The sequence below is a fragment of the Oncorhynchus kisutch genome, linkage group LG22 (assembly GCF_002021735.2).
Source record: "Oncorhynchus kisutch isolate 150728-3 linkage group LG22, Okis_V2, whole genome shotgun sequence".
In the NCBI taxonomy this organism is placed as follows: domain Eukaryota; kingdom Metazoa; phylum Chordata; class Actinopteri; order Salmoniformes; family Salmonidae; genus Oncorhynchus; species Oncorhynchus kisutch.
Genome location: NC_034195.2, coordinates 41,301,111 through 41,326,598, shown reverse-complemented (window position 1 = coordinate 41,326,598; position 25,488 = coordinate 41,301,111). Strand labels below are relative to the sequence as shown.

Here is a 25,488-nt window from a genome sequence, read left to right as displayed (position 1 = left end):
GTGACTATAAACAGAAGAACACCATTGTCAGGGAACAAGGAATTTCTCAAACTCAGTTGTGCCTGATTTTCCGGTCAAACAGTACTCCTCAAACAGTAGTCAAGGTGCAACAAAACTGTAGGACCTGCCTTGTTGATAGTGTTGTTAAGAAGGTAGAGCATCGCTTTATTATAGACAGACTTCTCCCTGTCTTAGCTACTACTGCGTCAATATGTTTTGACCATGACAGTTTACAATCTAGGGTTACTCCAAGCAGTTTAGTCATCTCAACTTGCTCAATTTCCACGTGACTTATTACAAGATTTAGTTGAGCTTTAGGGTTTAGTGAGTGTTTTGTTCCAAATACAATGCTTTCAGTCATTTCAGTCGCTGTAGTAGCTGACGTGTATAGTGTAGAGTCATCCGCATACACATGGCTTTAATCAAAGTCAGTGGCATGTCGTTAGTAAAAATGTACACAAGGTCCAAAAGGAATTTGGCTTCCGCTCTAGCCCTAAGACTCTTTTACAAGTAACAGTCACTGGCGAGGTCTGAAAACACTACCTGCCGCCCTAAAATGAAACATGCATTGGCCGGGAATCAAACCCAGGCCTCCCGCGTGGCATGCGAGAATTCTACCACTGAACCACCAATGATTAGATAGAGTATTAAACGGGGTTCCTGGTCTCAAACAATGCGAGTAGGTGGAGTGACTAAAAACAGAAGAACACCATTGTCAGGGAACAAGGAATTACTCAAACTCAGTTGTGCCCGATTTTCCGGTCAAACAGTACTCCTCAAACAGTAGTCAAGGTGCAACAAAACTGTAGGACCTGCCTTGTTGATAGTGTTGTTAAGAAGGTAGAGCATCGCTTTATTATAGACAGACTTCTCCCTGTCTTAGCTACTACTGCGTCAATATGTTTTGACCATGACAGTTTACAATCTAGGGTTACTCCAAGCAGTTTAGTCATCTCAACTTGCTCAATTTCCACGTGACTTATTACAAGATTTAGTTGAGCTTTAGGGTTTAGTGAGTGTTTTGTTCCAAATACAATGCTTTCAGTCATTTCAGTCGCTGTAGTAGCTGACGTGTATAGTGTAGAGTCATCCGCATACACATGGCTTTACTCAAAGTCAGTGGCATGTCGTTAGTAAAAATGTACACAAGGTCCAAAAGGAATTTGGCTTCCGCTCTAGCCCTAAGACTCTTTTACAAGTAACAGTCACTGGCGAGGTCTGAAAACACTACCTGCCGCCCTAAAATGAAACATGCATTGGCCGGGAATCAAACCCAGGCCTCCCGCGTGGCAGGCGAGAATTCTACCACTGAACCACCAATGATTAGATAGAGTATTAAACGGGGTTCCCGGTCTCAAACAATGCAAGTAGGTGGAGTGACTAAAAACAGAAGAACACCATTGTCAGGGAACAAGGAATTTCTCAAACTCAGTTGTGCCCGATTTTCCGGTCAAACAGTACTCCTCAAACAGTAGTCAAGGTGCAACAAAACTGTAGGACCTGCCTTGTTGATAGTGTTGTTAAGAAGGTAGAGCATCGCTTTATTATAGACAGACTTCTCCCTGTCTTAGCTACTACTGCGTCAACATGTTTTGACCATGACAGTTTACAATCTAGGGTTACTCCAAGCAGTTTAGTCATCTCAACTTGCTCAATTTCCACGTGACTTATTACAAGATTTAGTTGAGCTTTAGGGTTTAGTGAGTGTTTTGTTCCAAATACAATGCTTTCAGTCATTTCAGTCGCTGTAGTAGCTGACGTGTATAGTGTAGAGTCATCCGCATACACATGGCTTTACTCAAAGTCAGTGGCATGTCGTTAGTAAAAATGTACACAAGGTCCAAAAGGAATTTGGCTTCCGCTCTAGCCCTAAGACTCTTTTACAAGTAACAGTCACTGGCGAGGTCTGAAAACACTACCTGCCGCCCTAAAATGAAACATGCATTGGCCGGGAATCAAACCCAGGCCTCCCGCGTGGCAGGCGAGAATTCTACCACTGAACCACCAATGATTAGATAGAGTATTAAACGGGGTTTCCGGTCTCAAACAATGCAAGTAGGTGGAGTGACTAAAAACAGAAGAACACCATTGTCAGGGAACAAGGAATTTCTCAAACTCAGTTGTGCCCGATTTTCCGGTCAAACAGTACTCCTCAAACAGTAGTCAAGGTGCAACAAAACTGTAGGACCTGCCTTGTTGATAGTGTTGTTAAGAAGGTAGAGCATCGCTTTATTATAGACAGACTTCTCCCTGTCTTAGCTACTACTGCGTCAATATGTTTTGACCATGACAGTTTACAATCTAGGGTTACTCCAAGCAGTTTAGTCATCTCAACTTGCTCAATTTCCACGTGACTTATTACAAGATTTAGTTGAGCTTTAGGGTTTAGTGAGTGTTTTGTTCCAAATACAATGCTTTCAGTCATTTCAGTCGCTGTAGTAGCTGACGTGTATAGTGTAGAGTCATCCGCATACACATGGCTTTACTCAAAGTCAGTGGCATGTCGTTAGTAAAAATGTACACAAGGTCCAAAAGGAATTTGGCTTCCGCTCTAGCCCTAAGACTCTTTTACAAGTAACAGTCACTGGCGAGGTCTGAAACACTACCTGCCGCCCTAAAATGAAACATGCATTGGCCGGGAATCAAACCCAGGCCTCCCGCGTGGCAGGCGAGAATTCTACCACTGAACCACCAATGATTAGATAGAGTATTAAACGGGGTTCCCGGTCTCAAACAATGCAAGTAGGTGGAGTGACTAAAAACAGAAGAACACCATTGTCAGGGAACAAGGAATTTCTCAAACTCAGTTGTGCCCGATTTTCCGGTCAAACAGTACTCCTCAAACAGTAGTCAAGGTGCAACAAAACTGTAGGACCTGCCTTGTTGATAGTGTTGTTAAGAAGGTAGAGCATCGCTTTATTATAGACAGACTTCTCCCTGTCTTAGCTACTACTGCGTCAATATGTTTTGACCATGACAGTTTACAATCTAGGGTTACTCCAAGCAGTTTAGTCATCTCAACTTGCTCAATTTCCACGTGACTTATTACAAGATTTAGTTGAGCTTTAGGGTTTAGTGAGTGTTTTGTTCCAAATACAATGCTTTCAGTCATTTCAGTCGCTGTAGTAGCTGACGTGTATAGTGTAGAGTCATCCGCATACACATGGCTTTACTCAAAGTCAGTGGCATGTCGTTAGTAAAAATGTACACAAGGTCCAAAAGGAATTTGGCTTCCGCTCTAGCCCTAAGACTCTTTTACAAGTAACAGTCACTGGCGAGGTCTGAAAACACTACCTGCCGCCCTAAAATGAAACATGCATTGGCCGGGAATCAAACCCAGGCCTCCCGCGTGGCATGCGAGAATTCTACCACTGAACCACCAATGATTAGATAGAGTATTAAACGGGGTTCCTGGTCTCAAACAATGCGAGTAGGTGGAGTGACTAAAAACAGAAGAACACCATTGTCAGGGAACAAGGAATTACTCAAACTCAGTTGTGCCCGATTTTCCGGTCAAACAGTACTCCTCAAACAGTAGTCAAGGTGCAACAAAACTGTAGGACCTGCCTTGTTGATAGTGTTGTTAAGAAGGTAGAGCATCGCTTTATTATAGACAGACTTCTCCCTGTCTTAGCTACTACTGCGTCAATATGTTTTGACCATGACAGTTTACAATCTAGGGTTACTCCAAGCAGTTTAGTCATCTCAACTTGCTCAATTTCCACGTGACTTATTACAAGATTTAGTTGAGCTTTAGGGTTTAGTGAGTGTTTTGTTCCAAATACAATGCTTTCAGTCATTTCAGTCGCTGTAGTAGCTGACGTGTATAGTGTAGAGTCATCCGCATACACATGGCTTTACTCAAAGTCAGTGGCATGTCGTTAGTAAAAATGTACACAAGGTCCAAAAGGAATTTGGCTTCCGCTCTAGCCCTAAGACTCTTTTACAAGTAACAGTCACTGGCGAGGTCTGAAAACACTACCTGCCGCCCTAAAATGAAACATGCATTGGCCGGGAATCAAACCCAGGCCTCCCGCGTGGCAGGCGAGAATTCTACCACTGAACCACCAATGATTAGATAGAGTATTAAACGGGGTTCCCGGTCTCAAACAATGCAAGTAGGTGGAGTGACTAAAAACAGAAGAACACCATTGTCAGGGAACAAGGAATTTCTCAAACTCAGTTGTGCCCGATTTTCCGGTCAAACAGTACTCCTCAAACAGTAGTCAAGGTGCAACAAAACTGTAGGACCTGCCTTGTTGATAGTGTTGTTAAGAAGGTAGAGCATCGCTTTATTATAGACAGACTTCTCCCTGTCTTAGCTACTACTGCGTCAATATGTTTTGACCATGACAGTTTACAATCTAGGGTTACTCCAAGCAGTTTAGTCATCTCAACTTGCTCAATTTCCACGTGACTTATTACAAGATTTAGTTGAGCTTTAGGGTTTAGTGAGTGTTTTGTTCCAAATACAATGCTTTCAGTCATTTCAGTCGCTGTAGTAGCTGACGTGTATAGTGTAGAGTCATCCGCATACACATGGCTTTACTCAAAGTCAGTGGCATGTCGTTAGTAAAAATGTACACAAGGTCCAAAAGGAATTTGGCTTCCGCTCTAGCCCTAAGACTCTTTTACAAGTAACAGTCACTGGCGAGGTCTGAAACACTACCTGCCGCCCTAAAATGAAACATGCATTGGCCGGGAATCAAACCCAGGCCTCCCGCGTGGCAGGCGAGAATTCTACCACTGAACCACCAATGATTAGATAGAGTATTAAACGGGGTTCCCGGTCTCAAACAATGCAAGTAGGTGGAGTGACTAAAAACAGAAGAACACCATTGTCAGGGAACAAGGAATTTCTCAAACTCAGTTGTGCCCGATTTTCCGGTCAAACAGTACTCCTCAAACAGTAGTCAAGGTGCAACAAAACTGTAGGACCTGCCTTGTTGATAGTGTTGTTAAGAAGGTAGAGCATCGCTTTATTATAGACAGACTTCTCCCTGTCTTAGCTACTACTGCGTCAATATGTTTTGACCATGACAGTTTACAATCTAGGGTTACTCCAAGCAGTTTAGTCATCTCAACTTGCTCAATTTCCACGTGACTTATTACAAGATTTAGTTGAGCTTTAGGGTTTAGTGAGTGTTTTGTTCCAAATACAATGCTTTCAGTCATTTCAGTCGCTGTAGTAGCTGACGTGTATAGTGTAGAGTCATCCGCATACACATGGCTTTACTCAAAGTCAGTGGCATGTCGTTAGTAAAAATGTACACAAGGTCCAAAAGGAATTTGGCTTCCGCTCTAGCCCTAAGACTCTTTTACAAGTAACAGTCACTGGCGAGGTCTGAAAACACTACCTGCCGCCCTAAAATTGAACATGCATTGGCCGGGAATCGAACCCGGGCCTCCCGCGTGGCAGGCGAGAATTCTACCACTGAACCACCAATGCTTAGATAGAGTATTAAAGGGGGTTCCCGGCCTCAAACAATGCGAGTAGGTGGAGTGACTAAAAACAGAAGGACACCATTGTCAGGGAACAAGGAATTTATCAAACTCCGTTGTGTCCGATTTTTACGTAGCAGGCGTAAAAGAAAGTTACGGTAAAATTGATACTGTGGGATTTCAAAACTTTTAAAACCATGACTAGAGAGAAACTGTCAATGAATATAGCAAAGAGCTGCTGTTTTTATGAAAGAGTTCATGTTTAAGTTCTTACTCAGCACTGTCAACACTTTTATAAGCCATAAAATGTGCCATCTTCCTATTTCCACTCAGTGCTACAACAAGCAGTGCAGCAGTAATGAATGAGTAGGAAAAGGTATATCTATCTATAGGCTTGCGTTGTTACTATTAGCGGCTTGGGTCTTTTTTAATGTCAAGGAATATTTCACTTTCTCTGTTCATATGAGTAACAACATGAATTTGTGCATAAGGCAGAAATAATGCGATGCGACTCGAGTTTCGCCATCACCTGGAAGACAGTGTCCCTTTTTGGTCAGTGTCAGTGGAGGAAAGGGAGAGCAGAAGGATGTTGAGAGAAGGACCCTCAGTCTGCATAATCCAGGTTTGGCTGGGGTAGACCGTCATTGTAAATAAGAATTTGTTCTTAATTTGCCTAGTTAAATAAGTAGATTAAAAAAAGACAACACCAGAATCATGTGCAAGGAAGAAGACTTGCTTTTCTAGAACAGCAACCTTCCTCTTTTCAGAGAGCTCGTCTGGAGGCAAACGCGAGAAGTTTGTGACCATTTTCAGAGTTGTTAAATGGGAATTTGGCAGCTCGGTTAATAATCAGGTGCACGTTTTCATAAACTCGCCCTAAATCTATTTAATAACGATACAGGTCACTTAAGTAATAAAAATAGCGAATACAATCATTTAAAATCGTATTTTTCAATTGTATATAAGGTTAGTCTCATGATGATATCACGCAGACGTTTCCTACATATTCTGCTTTCGTTCAAATGAAGTGCATTTTCTCCTCCAAATTGAACACAAGCCAAATTGAATACACAACGATACAATATTGCCCGTTGTAGACAGCATTTTTAGCGAGCAGGGGGGGTAGGGTAGGATAACTGGTTTAGGTGATGGAAGTGTACTTGCTAGTTAAATTCACCCTATAACCCGGCGATACCCAAACTAAGAATAGCGGGCTTCGAAGCCGAATTGTATTTCAAAGCTATCTTTTTTAAATTTGAATTTGCATAACCTGTTACGACTGCGCGTGGAAAGCTATTGACAAAATGCAGCGCTTCTTCCTAACAGGCTTGCTCATGTAGCCATACTACCCGGATCACATGACTTCCTTGAAGTGCGGCTAGTCAAGCGCGGATCTGGAGATCTGTTTTGAACAGCACGTGCAAATAAATGGAAGCACTGTAAAATCTGTGGTATGACAGCTCACATAGGCAACGCGCACACACGCATCGAAACGTTTCACTACGTTATCTTGAGTAGACAACTCAAAAATAGTTTCCCCCCACGTTTACATTTGAAATTGGATGCCACTTGTGTGCAATACACGTAATCACTAGCGAGGTTTCCATCTAATTTGCGACATATTTTCATGCGAATATTCTAAAATGTGCTTTAAAAAAAATTGTATTTCCCACCAGAAATGCATTTCTACCAATCGGATTTATTGAGGATAGAAGTCTGTGAGCGATGGTGTAGTGGACATAACAATTACTTTTGTGGTTAAATTCCCATTTTACGTTTGAAAAATACAAGTTAAATGGGTTTCCATCGATGTTTTTGTCACAAAATCTGTTATATAGCAAATGGGGTCTTGGCACGTGAGCTCCAGACAACAGCTGGCAAATACAGTTCGGACAGGCTAACTACATTATGAAATGACATATAAGAGCAATATCCATTACACAATGCAGATAGCCCGGTTAGCCAATGTGCGGGAGCACTGGATGGTCGGCCAAATTGAGGTAGTATGTACATGAATGTATAGTTAAAGTGACTATGCATATATGATAAACAGAGTAACAGCAGCGTAACAAGAGGGGTTGGTGGGGGCACACAATGCAAATAGTTCGGGTAGCCATTTGATTACCCGTTCAGGAGTCTTATGGCTTGGGGGTAAAAACTGTTGAGAAACCTTTTGGTCCTAGACTTGGCACTCCGGTACCGCTTGCCATGCGGTAGTAGAGAGAACAGTCTATGACTTGGGTGGCTGGGGTCTTTGACCATTTTTATAGCCTTCCTCTGACACCGCCTGGTGTAGAGGTCCTGGATGGCAGGCAGCTTACCCCCAGTGATGTATTGGGCCGTACGCACTACCCTCTGTAGTGCCTTAAGGTCAGAGGCCGAGCAATTGCCATACCAGGCAGTGATTCAACCAGGATGCTCTCGATGTTGCAGCTGTAGAACCTTTTGAGGATCTCAGGACTCATGCCAAATCCTTTTAGTTTCCTGAGGGGGAATAGGCTTTGTCGTGCCCTCTTCACAACTGTCTTGGTGTGTTTGGACCATTCTAGTTTGTTGTTGATGTGGACACCAAAGAACTTGAAGCTCTCAACCTGCTCCACTACAGCCCTGTCGATGAGAATGGGGGCGTGCTCGGTCCTCCTTTTCCTGTAGTCCACAACAATCTCCTTAGTCTTGGTTACGTTGAGGGTTAGGTTGTTATTCTGGCACCACCAGGTCTCTGGACCTCCTCCCTATATGCTGTCTCGTCGTTGTCGGTGATCAGACACTGTTGTGTCATCTGCAAACTTAATGATGGTATTGGAGTCGTGCCTAGCCATGCAGTCATGGGTGAACAGGGAGTACAGAAGGGGACTGAGCACACACCCCTGTGGAGCTGTGTTGAGGATCAGCATGGCAGATGTGTTGCTACCTACCCTCACCACCTGGGGGCGGCCCGTCAGCAAGTCCAGGATCCAGTTGCAGAGGGAGGTGTTTAGTCCCAAGGTCCTTAGCTTAGTGATGAGCTTTTAGGGTACTATGGTGTTGAAAGCTGAGCTGTAGTTAATAAATAGCATTCTCACATAAGTGTTCCTTTTGTCCTGGTGGGAAAAGGCAGTGTGGAGTGCAATAGAGATTGCATCAGCTATGGATCTGTTGGTATTTATACATTTGTACCAGCATTTCCTGTTTCCATCAGCCCAGCATTACTTTATTTTTTTAAATGATTTTTTATTTAATTTAAATGCGTCAGGTAATTCAGCCACCTGAAATGGTTGGATGGAAACTTGGTTAGTTTTGCAAAAATGCATAGGCCATCTTCAGGAGTGTGGCCTATGCTATCCGCTGGTGATGACTAGGCCTACAGCCCGCCCCGCATAGATTCAGGGGGGGGACGACGACGACTAGTAGGCCGAGGCCATCTCCATTGGAGGCCATCTCCATCAACCTCTCTATTAAGCCATGTCTCTCCCTGCAATGTTTGTTTTTCTGGATAGGAGGGGTTCTGCAATTGACTGGTGCAATTAGGTTGCTGATAGGCTGGGAAAGATGGGGTGACTTCATTTCTGTGCTTGGCCAATGAGGTTACTCGAGGGAAGTTGGGGCACTCCGAGGGAAATGAAGGTGTGTGACTGGGGGTAGGTTTATTGCTCAGATACAAATAAACAGGTGTTTTACATTCAGGTAATCACCTAGGTCTATGGTAATTACAGCTCCAGGCCTTTCGATCTGTTGAGTATATAAGGCTACGTTTTTTTTTGTATTCTTCAGACAGGGCTATGTTACTTTGACCTTCCAGTAATTCAAGTCAGTACAAAAATAAATATATATTTTGGGAACAGATTGCAAATAACCAATGGCGCTCAAATTCAACTTGAAGGTGTGTAAATACTGTTATGCTTGTATTGAAACAAAAGGACACGTTTAGAAACTACAACGTAGAAAATTAATTAAACCTGTTAAATATCATGTAGGTTAATTGCTGTGGAATTTACCAGGTATTTTTGGTCCTCGTCATTTTCTGCTGTGACCGTGTCCTTGGTGAGAAACACTTGTCTGAGATCTATAGCTTGCGAGTATTTACTTGATAATTTCATGAGTGGCCTCCATTGATGTCATGTTTTCTCTCAGGAATATGCACTGTCACACACTGCACTGACACAACCAAGTGTTTGCTATCCCTCGACAAAAGCAACTGCAAATGTGCTGTTGGCTACTATGGAGACCTGTGTGACAAAGGTTTAAACATTTTGGTAGACCAGAATAACTACAATAGTTCTATTGGAATTTGTTCTAAAACTGTGTTTTAATTTATTTTAGTTGCTACCATCAATGTCATGTGTGGCAAAGACTACATTACTATCATGGTGAATGAGGACTTTTTCCAGTACTACAAAGTACCTATGGAATCTCTGCACTTGAAGAATGAGTCTTGTCGTGCCCAAAAGGAGGTTATGTCTGATGTCCCATACTACATTGTGCGGATATCAAAGGATCAGTACGTTTCCTGTGGCGGTAAACCACTGGAGGTAAGTATGATTCATCCCACACTTCATATTATGCTTTGATAATCCTGTCTCAGAAAAGGCCTAATCTGAAGGCTCAACACACTGATCTATAGTTGTCATGTGCCGATTTGAGGGCAGGAGTTTTTACCCTTGTTATCGCAGCAAGTCCAAGTGGTGACTTATGAAGCTGGAAGTTTGTTTTTACTGGCATTGTGCTCTCTCTTTTTACAACAGAAAAACATCACTCACATTGCATACGCCTTAACTCTCATGTCGGCCCCTCAAGTCTATGGAAATATAATAAGAGACCCAATGATAAAAATTGAGTACACGTGTATCTACCCATACATCCGCACTGTCAGTTTGCCGTACCCCATCATCCCCTTCTCTAGGTAAGGCCCACTCTCAAAAAATTGACTTGATCACAACTTAATGTACTTAAAGTTTGTCTTGGTCTATTACTGGAACGACCTAACAAGTAGACTCACTTGAGATGCAATTTGTCACATTGCCTTATTATTTGATACTCGGGTTTCCTCTCCAGGAACAATTCTGGGCTCTAGTTTGAGCCTGTACAATAGGTCCAGGAATTATTCTTGCTAGTCTGACATTACTGATGTTCCAGCTGTTGATGGTGTTAAAGGTACATTTTATAATAACTAAGATTAGTATATCTCAATTCCCTTCGTGAAAGCCACCACTGTCTTGTAACCCTCCATGGCTAGTTGTAGGTGGTTGGTTGGAATTTAGAAAATGCTGTTTATTTCACTTTTGCCATGTGACGCAATCTTGATTTCAATTATTCTCATTGATTGAGACAGGTGGGTGTCCACAAGTGCTGCATGTCATGAGTGTGACTCAGAAATAAAGCTGTGTTGAATGACACTTGTCTGTCTCAATGGGAGAAGATTTGAAATGGGGAAGATAGTGGTATACACAGTAGTTGCATTACTTCCTTGAGGATAATGTATTGACTTTAACTGGGCATTTTCTAAATTCCAACAAACCACCTGCACCTAGCCGTGAACTTTTAGAAGACAGTTGTGGCTTTCAAGTGGGGCATTGAGGAATATTCACTTAGTGAGTGTTGGTAGAATATTTTGCTTACCCTTTGTTTTATTTTTACCTTTATTAATACTACCTAGGTAGCAACGGCTATTAATACTACCTAGGTAGCAACCGCTATCTGCCATCTGGGACAGCGAGTAATGTCTGACTAACCACTGATTTATAGCAGGAGTTCTTCCGGTTCAGGTAATGTGGATATGACAAGCATTTCTCACAGTAATCCTGTGCTGTTTTGGTTCAGTGAGACTGTGATGCGGATGGGTGAGTTGGATGCCAAGGTGGAGATGGCCCTCTTCACAGATCACACCTACACAGAGGCGTTCCAAAGCTCACCGCTGATCCACCTCCGGGACAGGGTGTATGTGGAGATCAAGGTCGTGGAGCTGGAGGACGTCTTCCACTTGAGGGTGAATGAATGCTGGGCCACACAGTCCCCCAAACCCAACCAGACAGACAGCTCTGTTCACACCCTGCTGCGCAATGGGTGAGTGGACAATCAACATTTATCCCTGGGAACATGTATGCCTACTTCTGCTCTTGAAACATGGCATGAACAATTCATTTAGCATGCTGTGAGCAATTCAGTTGAGCTGAGGTCAATTTGGCATGTCTGACTAATTGTGGCAGAATAGTGTTAAATTTACTCAACCCAAGACACTCCCCCTCACAGGTGTGTGAATGACGAAACTGTCACCTTTCTCAATACGACAATGGGCGCCAATGGAGAGGCCTCAACCATCCGGTACAGCTTTGACATGTTCCGCTTTGTTGTGGAGCCTCATGACCTGTACCTGCACTGCGCAGTGCGCTTGTGCTCCCTGGACGATGACGAACCCTGCATTCCTGTAAGTTCATTGGCCTTTGGTGGAGCGGGCTAAGGCACTGCATAGCGGTGCTAGCTGTGTCACTACAGATCCTGGTTCGATTCCAGGTTTAGTCGCCGCGACCGGGAGACCCATGAGGCGGCGCACAATTGGCCCAGTGTTGTCCGGGTTAGGGGAGGGTTTGGCTGGCCGGGTTGTCCTTGTCCCATCGTGCTCTAGCGACTCCTGTGGCAGGCCAGGCGCAATGCACACTGACACGGTCGCCAGGTGTACGGTGTTTCCTTCGACACGTTGGTGCGGCTGACTTCCGGGTTAAGTAAGCATTGTCAAGAAGCAGTGCGGCTCGACGGGGTTGTGTTTCGGAGGACGCACAGCTCTCGCCCTTCGCCTCTCCACAGTCTGTACGGGAGTCGCAGCAATGGGACTAGACTGTAACTACCACTTGGATACACTGAAATTGGGATGACAAAAGGGGTTAAAAATGCTCAAATATTATTTCTATTCATGAAGAAAATGCCTTTTCAGAAGTTGGCATGGCATACAAGATTATCTTTTATTAATGCTTTACTGCTACAGGAGTGCAAATCTATAACCAAGAGGGCAGCAGTGCGTGGAGACCCAACTCAAGGTCTACTGTCATATGGACCAATCAGGATTGACATACCAGACCGACCCCAATCTAGTAAGGATTTGTGTTTCGTTATCTACGTAAGATTAAAATATATTCTTGCCGGGCTCAAATATTGCCCTTGCTCACTCTACTTGCCTGCATTTTTTATTTTTTTAAATGATTGTGACGTAGACCAGAGGGCTATACTACAAAAGCTCAACATGGGTACATGTTTTTGGTTGAGTCATTCTTTCAGTTTTCAAAATGGTTGTAAGACTTTAGGCACGTTAGCTGGCTAAATCATTGATCCTACATTGTAGTATACCCCTCTGGGCTCATGTTGCAGCTAGAGGCAGGGTGGTGTGAGGTGTTTTCAACAGTCTTGACTTTGTTCCAGATCTGCTGCTGCTGCTGATTCCTGTGGCTGGCATCTGGGTCCTGGGCCTCTTCCTCCTCGCCCTAATCACCATCGCTAAGGCAGGAAACCGACGACTGTCACAGCTAGCAAACCGCTGACATCCAACTTGAATAAAAATAATAATTTCTATGACAATTAAATGAGTCGCTCTCTGCAGAAATGTTGTGCCTTTCACATTTTATAAACATGACTTACCACAGAGCTCTGAGCATTCAGCCCTGTAGTTCAATGTGGCTGTGGGTTACAAAGAAGTTCAAACATGAGTTACTGGTTTAAATCATGACTGGTCTCATCAAACACCAACTCTTATTATAGTGTCACTCGATTTGATCAAATAGTGTAGTGATTCTTAGTTATCAGCAGATGGCAATAGGAGCCAACTGAGGGGTCGGTCTATAATTCATCCCCAGGGGGAGGGGAGTTTATTTTCAAGAGAAATTGCTTTGTCTAATAGACTTCCCACAGTATGTAGGCTACATTAATTTCCCTCCCGATCTCTCTAGCAGTCACTGCTCTGTTTGTATTCTCAGAAGGCAGTGAGTTTATTGGACTATCAATGTAATCCAGGATAGCCTGCAAGAGGCATGCGGTGGTTTAACTAAAATCTTACAGACCTTCTGGGTACTTGGAAGTAACTTGTAAGACAATTGAATTTTGTTTGAGGGTATCCTCCACAATTACGTTCTGAGTATGGTACGGCTACATCTTACAAGAACTAAATATGACGCTTGACACTTTTCTTCTCTCTACTCTTCCCTCATCGTGCAGGAAAGCTATTGACTGAAGGGGAAGTAGGTAACACACTAATATGCCAGAAATGCTGTTCTTACGTTTAGCTCGTGTGGGCCATTAGGAACTGGGCATAAATGTAAAACTGACACAGGCCTTAAATAACCCATGATCACATATTTGGGGATAATTTCTACCAGTTCTAACCCGAGCTGTTTTGCAACGATCAGATTTCAGCGCGCCACGATCCAATGCCCAGTGGTTGAACTGCGGAGAGAACTGTTATATAAATAATCTAATATCAAGCATTACTAGCAGACCAACGCTCTGGTTAAACCGGTTGTCCCCAGATAACTCTGGGCCCAGTGTCCTCAGTCAAGTTTAGAGCCTACGTGCAATAACATGATTATCCGAAGGACACACAGCTGCCATCACGCAAATATACTCCCCTGTAAACTACAAAGAACATCCTGCAACACTAACGAGCTTAGAGTGCCAAACTATCTCACTGACATTGACCCTTGCATGCACTCCTGCAAAGACAGGAAACACCTGAGCCTAAAGCAGACATTACCACTATCCACGTTTCCTTGACACACATTTCATGAGCACTGTACACTCACACTCTACCCCCCCCCTACTGGTCGGGTGCCAATGGGGCTCCTGCTCTGGCTAAGCAGGCCCGCCTCCAACTCTTCAGGACCAGTCAGAAGACCAAAACGACGAGACTCCACCTACATTATTCTGTGTATACATTCTGCTGTAAACTCTGGCTGGGCAGCCTAATTATTCTGACTCCTCACAGAGTCCTATTGCTTAGGTCCGTGCACGATGTAGGACAAGATATCTTTGACCAATAAACTGCCGTTTTGCTACACCTGATTCCACTCTGTCCAGCGTCCATGATTTGGTCTCGCCCTCCTGTATTTGAACATCAACAGAACTTGAACACAAACTGGATTTTGAACTCAACCAAAGAGTTTGACTATGCAGACACATAGCAGATCACTCACAACAATTTTCAATCACATCTGAATGACAGTCCATTGCACGGGCGAACGAGGCTGCATCAAAATGGCATCTCTCTGGAGAAGCGCTTCTCCGGGGCTGTGGAAACATAATGGCCTCAATCGTCTTGCTCTTGTGCAACAGGCTTGTTAGCAATGCGGACGAAGACCATTTCAACGCAGAGGTACAGTCTGTATACGTGTGTCGTGTGTAGAATTGTGGCCATCGCCTTATGAACATAGTATCCTTTAACTGAAACGTTGCATGACCATGATCTCTATTATCCTGGTCAGGTAATCTAAACTGATTTAGCATTTTATGTGATCTAATGACTTCTCATGCGCTGATTCATGGACATATTTGATGCACACATGTATGACCCTTGAACTTTCCAATAATGGATATTGGGCAACGTTCCTACTTCATGCATGGCAGGCATATTATTGGGAGTAATTGTGTGTTGTGTAAAAGTTTGACCTCTAGGGTTAAACCCTATTTACATGCTTGTAAACCACAATGTGTTCCTCGTCTACTGTACTGCTTATCCTGCACGCATGTTGGGCAAGATATCCAGAATGAGCACTCTATGAGTCACCATTTTGGTGGCCTGAAGCTGCTTTTATTTCTCTCTCTCTTGCCCTCTCTCTGTGTGTGTGTATGGGTCTATGTGTGCAGGTGTGCAGTGCATGCTTGTTTACAGAGAAAGTATGAGCTCTCTGGTTGTGCTCAGTGGGCCCATTTGTTTTTAAATTCCCCTGTCAAGGCTTTTGCAAGGCAAGCTCTCTGTGCTGTCTTGGCTGGCTGGGTCTCTTGTTTCCATTGGATTATCAGTGGTATATTAATATTGTACGCTGTTATATAAATATTCATACACATAACTCATATATTATACAGCGCTAAGCTAAACCGCCTGACTCAAGTCATCTTACGTACCCTTGCTAAAACAGGAACTAGCTCACACAGCCAGCAATAAAACTACCCCCCTAAAATTATCCCCTCAGCTTGGTTGTCTCCCGACCCCAGGAAACAAAGACATTCCATCGCATGAACACATACACCCAGCCATAAAAAACTGCCCCTCTACCTCACGAACCGCTGACACAAACATCTCCTAGTATAAACACATCTCCCCCTCTACTGGTCAGGGGCTCAGAGAACAAGACTCTGTTCTGTACCAATGGGGCTCATGCTCTGGATTAGAGCAGGTCCGCCTCCAACTTTTTGGGACCAATCAGAAGACAAAAACGACAAGACTCTACCTACTTTATTCTATGTATAAAAATGAATGTAACCTTTGTATAAGGCCTCTTTTTGACCTGACTCCTTGCCGAGTTGTATGAACTAGATCCGTGCACGTAAAACTGCAGGACAAGATATCTTTGACTCATTAAAACTGCCTTTTGTTACAACTGAAATCCACTCTGTCCAGCGTCCGTGATTTGGTCTCAACTCTCCAGTATTTAAACACTAACAACGCCAGACTTTACAGCCAGACACACGTCTGCTTGTGGCTATATTAATGGTATATATTGTACAGTCGAATTTAGACGGTTTATGTAGAATTTTTGTTGTAATTTACATGGATTAAAATCTGTATATCAGTGTTTTGTTTTGGGTGAAATGCTTACATTCCAAAGCTTTTACTCTTACACCCAATGACGTCTGCTCTATCCTATTATCTGTTGGGCCGATCCTGTGGTTATCTAAACTGCCAATAAGAAGGTGTGACTCAAAGAGTAATGCCATGAAGTAATAGAAACCATCTGTTTCTCTGTCCTCTCTCTATATATTTTAACTGCTCTCCCTTTGATGTTGCTCTCAATCTCTCAATTCTCTTGTCTCTCTATTTGTCTCTCTTTCTCTAGCTCTCAAGCCATCTATCTATCTCTGTTGTATACTTGTAGTCGTGGTTGCGGAGGTTTGGCTACCTGTCTCAAGCCAGCAGACAGATGTCAACCATGCGGTCCTCTCAAATTCTACCCAATGCCGTCAGTGACATGCAGCGCTTCTATGGTCTAGAGGTCACTGGAGAGATGGACCCTGCCGCACTGAAGTATGGATGCCACTGGCAGCCTCAGTTATATTGTACAGACTGATAGAAACTAAATTGATAATGATGTCAAGATAATGTAATAATGTACAGTCATGATTACATTATAGAGCTATTCTGAGACAGAGAAAAGTTGCACCTCCTGGTGTACCTGGCCATGCTGCTGCTCCAGTTTCAACTTCCACCTGACTGTGCTGCTGCTCTAGTTTCAACTGTTCTGCCTTATTATTATTCGACCATGCTGGTCATTTATGAACATTGAACATCTTGACCATGTTCTGTTATAATCTCCACCCGGCACAGCCAGAAGAGGACTGGCCACCCCACATAGCCTGGTTCCTCTCTAGGTTTCTTCCTAGCTATTGGCCTTTCTAGGGAGTTTTTCCTAGCCACCGTGCTTCTCCACCTGCATTGCTTGCTGTTTGGGGTTTTAGGCTGGGTTTCTGTACAGCACTTTGAGATATCAGCTGATGTACGAAGGGCTATATAAATAAATTTGATTTGATTTGATTTTGGTGTAGCACTGTGGAACCACTCTAGCCTTAAATTAACAATGTATCTGATCCTATATATCTATGTGGTTATCTGTGCTCTATTCAATTGTGTTTTTCACTCCCCTTTTAGGGCCATGAGAAGGCCTCGCTGTGGAGTCCCAGACAAATCTGTTGAGCAGGCTGAGAATGGTGTGAGGCGGAAACGCTACGCTCTCACTGGTCAGAAGTGGGACAAGAACCTTCTGACTTACAGGTGTGTGGTAGGCCTATGTATGCTGGGGGATTCTAAGAAAACCATGTTGGGAATCTCAAACAGATTTCCCCCTGACTGGTGTGCAAAGCGTCAGTATAATCAACACTGCAAAGAGACCTGAATTCCCATATGTGTATAGACCACTGACAACCTACGTAATTTGTAATGACCCTCTGTATATACACTACCGGTGAAAAATATATTTTCTATTTGAGATTCTTCAAAGTAGCCACACTTTGCCTTGATGACAGCTTTGCACACTCTTGGCATTCTCTCAACCAGCTTCACCTGGAATGCTTTTCCAAGGAGTTCCCACATATGCTGAGCACATATTGGCTGCTTTTCCTTCACTCTGCGGTCCGACTCATCCCAAACCATCTCAATTTAGTTGTGGTCAGGGGATTGTGGAGGCCAGGTCATGTGATGCAGCACTCCATCACTCTCTTTCTTGGTAAAATAGCCCTTACACAGCCTGGAGGTGTGGTGGGTCATTGTCCTGTTGTAAAACAAATTATAGTCCCACTAAGCCCAAATCAGATGGGATGGCGTATCGCTACAGAATGCTGTGGTATCCATGCTTGTTAAGTGTGCCTTGAATTCTAAATAAATCCCAGACAGTCTCGCCTTTAAAGCACCCCCACACCATAACACCTCCTCCTCCATGCTGTAGGGTGGAAAATACACATGCGGAGATCATCCATTCACTACACCGCGTCTCACAAAGACACGGCTATTGGAACCAAAAATCTCCAATTTGGACTCCAAACCAAAGGACACATTTCTACTGGTCTAATGTCCATTGCTCGTGTTTCTTGGCCCAAGCACGTTTCTTCTTATTATTGGTGTCCTTTAGTAGTGGTTTCTTTGCAGCAATTCAACCATGAATAACTGATTAACACAGTCTCCTCTGCACAGTTGATGTTGAGATGTGTCTGTTACTTGAACTCTGAAGCATCTATTTGGGCAGCAATTTCTGAGGCTGGTAACTCTAATGAACTTCCATTCCTGTGGCGTTCCTCATGATAGCCAGTTTCATCATAGCGCTTGATGGTTTTTGCAACTTTCAATGTTCTTGAAATTGACCTATTTTCTGTATTGACTGACAGTAATGATGGACTGTCGTTTCTCTTTGCTTATTTGAGCTGTTCTTGCCAAAATATGGACTTGCCAAAATATGGACTTGGTCGTTTACCAAATAGGGCTATCTTCTGTACCCCCTACCTTGTCACAACACAACTGATTGGCTCAAATGCATTAAGAAGGAAAGAATTTCCACAAATTATCTTTTAAGAAGGCACACCTGTTAATTGAAATGCATTCCAGGTGACTACCTCATGAAGTTGGCTGAGAGACTGCCAAGAGTGTGCAAAGCTGTCATCAAGGCTAATGGTGGCTATTTGAAGAATCTAAAATGTAAAATATATTTTGATTTGTTTAACAATTTTTTTGGTTACTACATGATTCCATATGTGTTATTTCATAGTTTTGATGTCTTTACTATTATTCTACAATGTAGAAAATAGTCAATAGAAAGAAAGAAAAACCCTTGAATTAGTAGGTGTTCTAAAACTTTTGACCGGTAGTGTATGTGCTAAGTATATTTGGTCTTATCCTCAACCCCCTCTCCCAGCATTATGAACACTACCCCAAAGGTTGGTGAGGTTCGGACACTGGAGGCCATCCGCAGAGCTTTCGAGGTGTGGGAGCGCGTGAAATTGCCAAGAAACTGAAGATCTCCCTTCACAGAACAGCGCAAACGGACTCTAACCAGAATACAAAAAGGAGTGGGAGGCTCGGGTGAACAACTGACCAAGAGGGCATGTACATTCGAGTGTCTAGTTTGAGAAACAGATGCCTCACAAGTCCTCAATTGGCAGCTATTTTTTTTAACCTTTATTTAACTAGGCAAGTAAGTTAAGAACAAATAATTATTTTCAATGACTGCCAAGGAACAGTGGGTTACCTGCCTGTTCAGGGGCAGAACGACAGATTTGTACCTTGTCAGCTCGGGGGTTTGAACTTGCAACCTTCTGGTTGCACTAGGCTACCCTGCCGCCCCAGGGTAGCCTAGCTTCATTAAATAGTACCCGCGAAACACCAGTATCAACGTCAACAGTGAAGAGGCGACTCCGGGATGCTGGCCATCTAGGCAGAGTTCCTCTGTCCAGTGTCTATGTTCTTTTGCCCATCTTAATCTTTTGTTTTTATTGGCCAGTCTGAGATATGGCTTTTTCTTTGCAACTCTGCCTAGAAGGCCAGCATCCTGGAGTCGCCTCTTTATTGTTGATGTTGAGACAGGTGTTTTGCGGGTACTACTTAATGAAGCTGCCAGTTGAGGACTTTTGAGGCGTCTGTTTCTCAAACTAGACACTCTAATGTACTTGTCCTCTTGCTCATTTGTGTACCGGGGCCTCCCACTCCTCTTTCCAATCTGGTTAGGGCCAGTTTGCGCTGTTCTGTGAAGGGAGTAGTACACAGCGCTGTATGAGATCTTCAGTTTCTTGGCATTTTCCGCATGGAATACCCTTCATTTCTCAGAACATCACCAGACTGACGAGTTTCAGAAGAAAGTTATTTGTTTCTGGCCATCAAGGACATTTCTAAGTGACCCCAAACTTTTGAACGATAGTGTACATGCATAGTAGAACCCGTTTAATTGACGTCCTCCCTCACAGGGTCATGAGAGAGAGCACCCTAACAAGAGAAGGCGCTATTCTACTGAGCCATTTACTTTGTTATCTTTTATAATTTCTTATTGTCGGGTGGGGGCAGAGAAAGCATGTAGGGATATATGTGAGGTTCATTGTCAAACCCATAGCATTTATAATGTCATCATCTTGGATTGTGCAGGATCTCCAGACAATGCTCCCACTCAGGACCCACCCGCCACCGCTGATGATGACACTGCCCCAAACCAAAACCCCACCACCACTGCTCCTCCAGACCTAGACTCCACCACCACTGCTCCTCTAGACCGAGCCCCCATCACCACCCCTGATAGTCCCCTTGAGACAGACCCCTTCAGCCCTACCTATACCCCAGACCAACAAGAACCAAATCCCACCTACGCACCTCCCCTCCCTCCGATACCCGACCCAGACCCCACCATCCCCTGGCCTGATCCAGTGCCGGTGACCCCTTACATCAGGAGGGATGAGCCTCGTCGCCCCCCAAAGCAGCCAGAACACACTGCCCCCAATATCTGTGACGGGGACTTTGATACGGTCACCATGCTGCGAGGGGAGATGTTCGTCTTCAAGGTGAGAAGCAGGGCTAGTCTAAGAATACACTGTTTTGTATAGTTGTATTACTTCATACTCCATTCTAATCTCCCAAAAGAGGATGACGTAGGTGATTATGTTCTGATGGTATCTTCTGTCGTTGCCAGGGTCGCTGGTTCTGGAGAGTTAGAAGGAACCTTGTCCTGGACAACTACCCAATGCCTATCTCGGTCTTCTGGGTTGGACTACCTGATGATATAGACTCTGATTATGAACGACATGATGGAAAATGTGTCTTTTTCAAAGGTGTGTATTTTATTTTATTCTCATATATTAAGTTTATTTTATGTGTAATAGTTTAAATCTAATGGGTGCTGTTGTGTCTTTGCTATGCCGGATTAAATGATATGGCATGCTATTTTATAAAATAATTTCTCTGTAATTAATATTACCTGATTAAAGTAATGATGTAAATGTAATTAACTAGAAAGTCGGGGGACCACGGAAGAATGTTTATAGAGCCGTTGTCTTCCGAATAAACTCTTAAAGACCTGGTAATCTTTTATATCAATAGCAGTCAATTATTAATCGTCACCTTATTCAGTCTCATCTGAACGTCGTAAAATTCTTGGTTATCTTCACGAACCCTGGCTAACAAGTTGAATCAGCAATACAAATTTTGGTTTAATTATTTATTTACTACATACCTAAATAATCACACAGAATTACATATACACGGGCTGGATCATACATTGATTACTAATTATGTCATACAAGAAAACGTCCCTTATGGAAGGAACCGATATTACAGCTGGTTACGCAAAGAAAAGGGGATGGGTTTGAATGAAAGTGCGGGAAGACTGAGGAACGAAAGGATTGGGTCTCTATCGGACCTTATGAAGCTATGCTATCGTAAATACAGAGTCTTATGCATTCTAAATAGCCGCCCATTTGAAAAAGGAAAATGCAAGAAATATTTACTCTGAGCTCCGTTTCGATAGATTGGCCGTAGATGGAAGGGTGGGTTGCCCAGCAGAGATCGCTCTTGTCCTTTGAAGAGTATGTCTTGTGGTTAAACTGATTCGTTGTAGTACCCTGTCTTTCTGAGGAGATTGTCCGTCCTTTCCTAGCCCACGTTTACAGCTGCCGCTGCTAACTTGACTTCTAGGATGTACAGTGGGGCAAAAAAGTATTTATTCAGCCACCAATTGTGCAAGTTCTCCCACTGAAAAAGATGAGAGAGCCCTGTAATTTTCATCATAGGTACACTTCAACTATGACAGACAAAATTAGGGGGAAAAATCCAGAAAATCACACTGTAGGATTTTTAATGAATTTATTTGCAAATTATGGTGGAAAATAAGTATTTGGTCAATAACAAAAGTTTATCTCAATACTTTGTTATATACCCTTTGTAGGCAATGACAGATGTCGAACGTTTTCTCTAAGTCTTCACAAGGTTTTCACACACTGTTGCAGGTATTTTGGCTCATTCTTCCATGCAGATCTCCTCTAGAGCAGTGATGTTTTGGGGCTGTTGCTGGGCAACACGGACTTTCAATACCATTTTATTTCATTTTATTTACCCTACCATAACTGATCTCAACTGACTGACTGATGAGCTATCTTTTTAAATCTGAAATGTTATTGATAAATATCATTCCTCTAGTCAAGGGAAAACAGATTTGGCCCTGAGTGTTGAAAGACCGAGAACTGAAGAAAAGGGAGTTTCTTGTGAGTCATTAGTCCTTTGTACCACACGGTTTCATGATCCATCTTGTCACCTTCCTCTCCTGCAGATACTGGCGTTTTGATGAAGAGTTTCGCACCAGTGACAGCGACTACCCGAAACTTATCTCCAGGTGGGGCAAGGTCCCATCCTCTGCTACCACCGAAATGTACTCCTGGGCTGCAATATCCGGACCCCTTCAACAGCCGGTATGGGGCATGGAACCCCGCAGATCCCCTACGACTGGAATACCGACATAATCTGCCTGAGGACTACAGGCCCCTCAGGCGCGACGTCACCGCACGAAGAGGCAAAAACAGACCTACCCCCGTCCCCCAAAGGCTAATTTTCTAGCCCCTGCTATCTGCTTACTTGCTAACCCGGTCTGCTAACTGCTAGCTTGCCGGGCCCGGTCTGCTAACTGCTTGCCCTGGCTAACTGCTTGCTTGCTAACCCGGTCTGCTAAAAGCTAGCCCCTGCTAACTGCTTGCTAACCCGGCCTGCTAACTGCTAGCTTGCCCCGGTCTACTAACTGCTAGCTGCCGGCCCCGGCCTGCTAACTGCTAGCTTACCTGCCCGGTTCGTAACTGCTAGCCCATGCTAACTGCTTGCTTGCTAACCCGGCCTGCTAACTGCTAGCTTTCCCCGGTCTACTAGCTGCTAGCTTGTTTAGCCCTGGCCTACTAACTGTTAGCTTGTTAGCATCGGCCTGCTAACTGTCTGAATCGCCATGTCCCCATCCAGCCCAACCACTCACTGGACCCATATATGTTCACTTGGCTATGCATGCCTCTCTCTAATATCAATATGCCTTGTCCATTACTGTCCTGGTTAGTGATTACTGTCTTATTTCACTGTAGAGCCTACAGTAGGCTGTAGCCCTGCTCAATATGCCTTAACCAACCATGTTGTTCCACCTCCTACATATGCGATGACATCACATACAAACTAAGCTTGATGCCCTCAATCTCACACAAATGATCAATGAACCTACCAGGTACAACCCCAAATCAGTAAACACGGGCACCCTCATAGATGTCATCCTAACTAATTCGCCCTCCAAATACACCACTGCTGTTTTCAATCAAGATATCAGCGATCACTGCCTCATTGCCTGCATCCGTAATGGGTCTGCGACCAAACGACCACCCCTCATCACTGTCAAACGCCCCCTGAAACACTTCTGCGAGCAGGCCTTTCTAATCGACCTGGCCGGGGTATCCTGGAATGACATAGACCTCATCCCGTCAGCAGAGGATGCCTGGCTATTCTTTAAAAGTGCCTTCCTCACCATCTTAAATAAGCATGTAGAACTAGGAATAGATACAGTCCTTGGTTCACTCCAGACCTGTCTGCCCTCGACCAACACAAAAACATCCTGTGGCGTTCTACATTAGCATCGAATAGCCCCCGTGATATGCAACTTTTCAGGGAAGTTAGTAACAAATATACACAGGCAGTTAGAAAAGCTAAGGCAAGCTTTTTCAAACAGAAATTTGCATCCTGTAGTACTAACTCAAAAAAGTTCTGGGACACTGTAAAGTCCATGGAGAATAAGAGCACCTCCTCCCAGCTGCCCACTACTCTGAGGCTAGGAAACACTGTCACCACCGATAAATCCACTATAATTGAGAATTTCAATAAGCATTTCTCTACGGCTGGGCATGCTTTCCATATGGCTACCCCTACCCCGGTCAACTGCCCGGCACCCCCACCATTTCTCCTTTACCCAAATCCAGATAGCTGATGTTCTGAAAGAGCTGAAAAATCTGGGCCCCTACAAATCAGCCGGGCTAGACAATCTAGACCCTCTCTTTCTAAAATGTTCTGCCGAAATTGTTGCATCCCCTATTACTAGCCTGTTCAAACTCTCTTTCCTATCGTCTGAGATTCCCAAAGTTTGGAAGGCTGCGCGGTCATCCCCCTCTTCAAAGGGGGTGACACTCTAGACCCAAACTGCTACAGACCTATATCTATCCTACCCTGTCTTTCTAAGGTCTTCGAAAGCCAAGTTAACAAACAGATTACTGACCATTTAGAATCCCACCATACCTTCTCCGCTATGCAATCTGGTTTCAGAGCTGGTCGTGGGTGCACCTCAGCCACGCTCAAGGTTCTAAATCATAACCGCCATCGATAAGAGACATTACTATGCAGCCGTATTCATCGACCTGGCCAAGGCTCCGACTCTGTCAATCACAACATTCTTATTGGCAGACTCGACAGCCTTGGTTTCTCAAATGATTGCCTCGCCTGGTTTACCAACTACTTCTCTGATAGAGTTGAGTGTGTCAAATCGGAGGGCCTGTTGTCCGGACCTCTGACAGTCTCTATGGGTGTGCCACAAGGGTTCAATTCTCGGGCCGACTCTCTTTTCTGTATGCATCAATGATGTTGCTCTTGCTGCTGGTGATTCTCTGATCCACCTCTACGCAGACGACACCATTCTGTATACTTCTGGCCCCTCCTTGGATACTGTGTTAACTAACCTCCAGACGAGCTTCAATGCCATACAACTTCCGTGGCCTCCAACTGCTCTTAAATGCAAGTAAAACTAAATGCATGCTATTCAATCGATCACTGCCCGCACCTGCTCGCCCGTCCAGCATCACTACTGTAGACGGCTCTGACTTAGAATACGTGGACAACTACAAATACCTGGGTGTCTGGTTAGAGTGTAAACTCTCCTTCCAGACTTATATTAAGCATCTCCAATCCAAAATTAAATCTAGAATCGGCTTCCTATATCGCAAAAAAGCATCCTTCACTCATGTTGCCAAACATACCCTCGTAAAACTGACCATCCTACCGATCCTCGACTTCGGTGATGTCATCTATAAAATAGCCTCCGACACTCTACTCAACAAACTGGATGCAGTCTATCACAGTGCCATCCGTTTGGTCGCCAAAGCCCCATACACTACCCACCATTGCGACCTGTACGCTCTCGTTGATTGGCCCTCGCTTCATACCAGTCGCCAAACCCACTGGCTACAGGTTATCTACAAGTCTCTGCTAGGTAAAGCCCCGCCTTATCTCAGCTCACTGGTCACCATAGCAGCACCCACTCGTAGCACGCGCTCCAGCAGGTATATTTCACTGGTCACCCCCAAAGCCAATTCCTCCTTTGGTCGTCTTTCCTTCCAGTTCTCTGC

The 25,488-nt window shown here is 44.0% G+C and overlaps 2 protein-coding genes and 8 non-coding genes across 11 annotated transcripts; 2 read left to right on the top strand and 8 right to left on the bottom strand.

The window, feature by feature from the left end:
* Positions 1-564: 564 nt before the first annotated feature.
* trnag-gcc (transfer RNA glycine (anticodon GCC)) lies at positions 565-635 on the bottom strand. The gene has a single exon. It is a non-coding gene; the product is annotated as a tRNA-Gly (tRNA).
* A 617-nt stretch (positions 636-1,252) lies between these two features.
* trnag-gcc (transfer RNA glycine (anticodon GCC)) lies at positions 1,253-1,323 on the bottom strand. Its single transcript has one exon. It is a non-coding gene; the product is annotated as a tRNA-Gly (tRNA).
* A 617-nt stretch (positions 1,324-1,940) lies between these two features.
* On the bottom strand, positions 1,941-2,011 carry trnag-gcc (transfer RNA glycine (anticodon GCC)). Its single transcript has one exon. It is a non-coding gene; the product is annotated as a tRNA-Gly (tRNA).
* A 616-nt stretch (positions 2,012-2,627) lies between these two features.
* trnag-gcc (transfer RNA glycine (anticodon GCC)) lies at positions 2,628-2,698 on the bottom strand. Its single transcript has one exon. It is a non-coding gene; the product is annotated as a tRNA-Gly (tRNA).
* A 617-nt stretch (positions 2,699-3,315) lies between these two features.
* Positions 3,316-3,386, bottom strand: trnag-gcc (transfer RNA glycine (anticodon GCC)). Its single transcript has one exon. It is a non-coding gene; the product is annotated as a tRNA-Gly (tRNA).
* Positions 3,387-4,003: 617 nt separating this feature from the next.
* On the bottom strand, positions 4,004-4,074 carry trnag-gcc (transfer RNA glycine (anticodon GCC)). Its single transcript has one exon. It is a non-coding gene; the product is annotated as a tRNA-Gly (tRNA).
* Positions 4,075-4,690: 616 nt separating this feature from the next.
* Positions 4,691-4,761, bottom strand: trnag-gcc (transfer RNA glycine (anticodon GCC)). Its single transcript has one exon. It is a non-coding gene; the product is annotated as a tRNA-Gly (tRNA).
* A 617-nt stretch (positions 4,762-5,378) lies between these two features.
* Positions 5,379-5,449, bottom strand: trnag-gcc (transfer RNA glycine (anticodon GCC)). The gene has a single exon. It is a non-coding gene; the product is annotated as a tRNA-Gly (tRNA).
* A 3,658-nt stretch (positions 5,450-9,107) lies between these two features.
* On the top strand, positions 9,108-13,009 carry LOC109867432 (uromodulin-like). 2 transcript variants are annotated; one of them, XM_031801992.1, is made up of 9 exons: positions 9,108-9,301; positions 9,420-9,462; positions 9,553-9,660; positions 9,742-9,950; positions 10,164-10,321; positions 11,239-11,481; positions 11,668-11,842; positions 12,398-12,503; positions 12,829-13,009. In XM_031801992.1, exons 1-9 carry the CDS (start codon positions 9,278-9,280, stop codon positions 12,945-12,947), a joined length of 1,185 nt encoding a protein of 394 aa, XP_031657852.1. In that variant the 5' UTR covers positions 9,108-9,277; the 3' UTR covers positions 12,948-13,009. The 2 variants fall into 2 exon arrangements, with proteins under 2 accessions (XP_031657852.1, XP_031657851.1); XM_031801991.1 differs by having other exon boundaries at positions 9,179-9,301; positions 9,396-9,462.
* A 3,535-nt stretch (positions 13,010-16,544) lies between these two features.
* Positions 16,545-22,660, top strand: LOC109877676 (uncharacterized; the record flags this gene model as incomplete). Its single annotated transcript, XM_031801440.1, has 5 exons — positions 16,545-16,639; positions 17,261-17,349; positions 20,234-20,643; positions 20,772-20,910; positions 22,404-22,660. Coding segments are annotated over exons 1-5 (990 nt in total), but the record flags the coding sequence as incomplete, so codon positions are not given.
* Positions 22,661-25,488: the final 2,828 nt, after the last annotated feature.

Excerpts from the sequence above, each read along its gene's own strand:
- LOC109867432 (XM_031801991.1), top strand. The coding sequence starts at position 9,278 with ATGGCGCTCAAATTCAACTTGAAG. Across the intron at positions 9,463-9,552 it reads CTGCTGTGACCGTGTCCTTG|GAATATGCACTGTCACACAC; the intron begins GTGAGAAACACT and ends GTTTTCTCTCAG. Across the intron at positions 12,504-12,828 it reads ACCAGACCGACCCCAATCTA|ATCTGCTGCTGCTGCTGATT; the intron begins GTAAGGATTTGT and ends ACTTTGTTCCAG.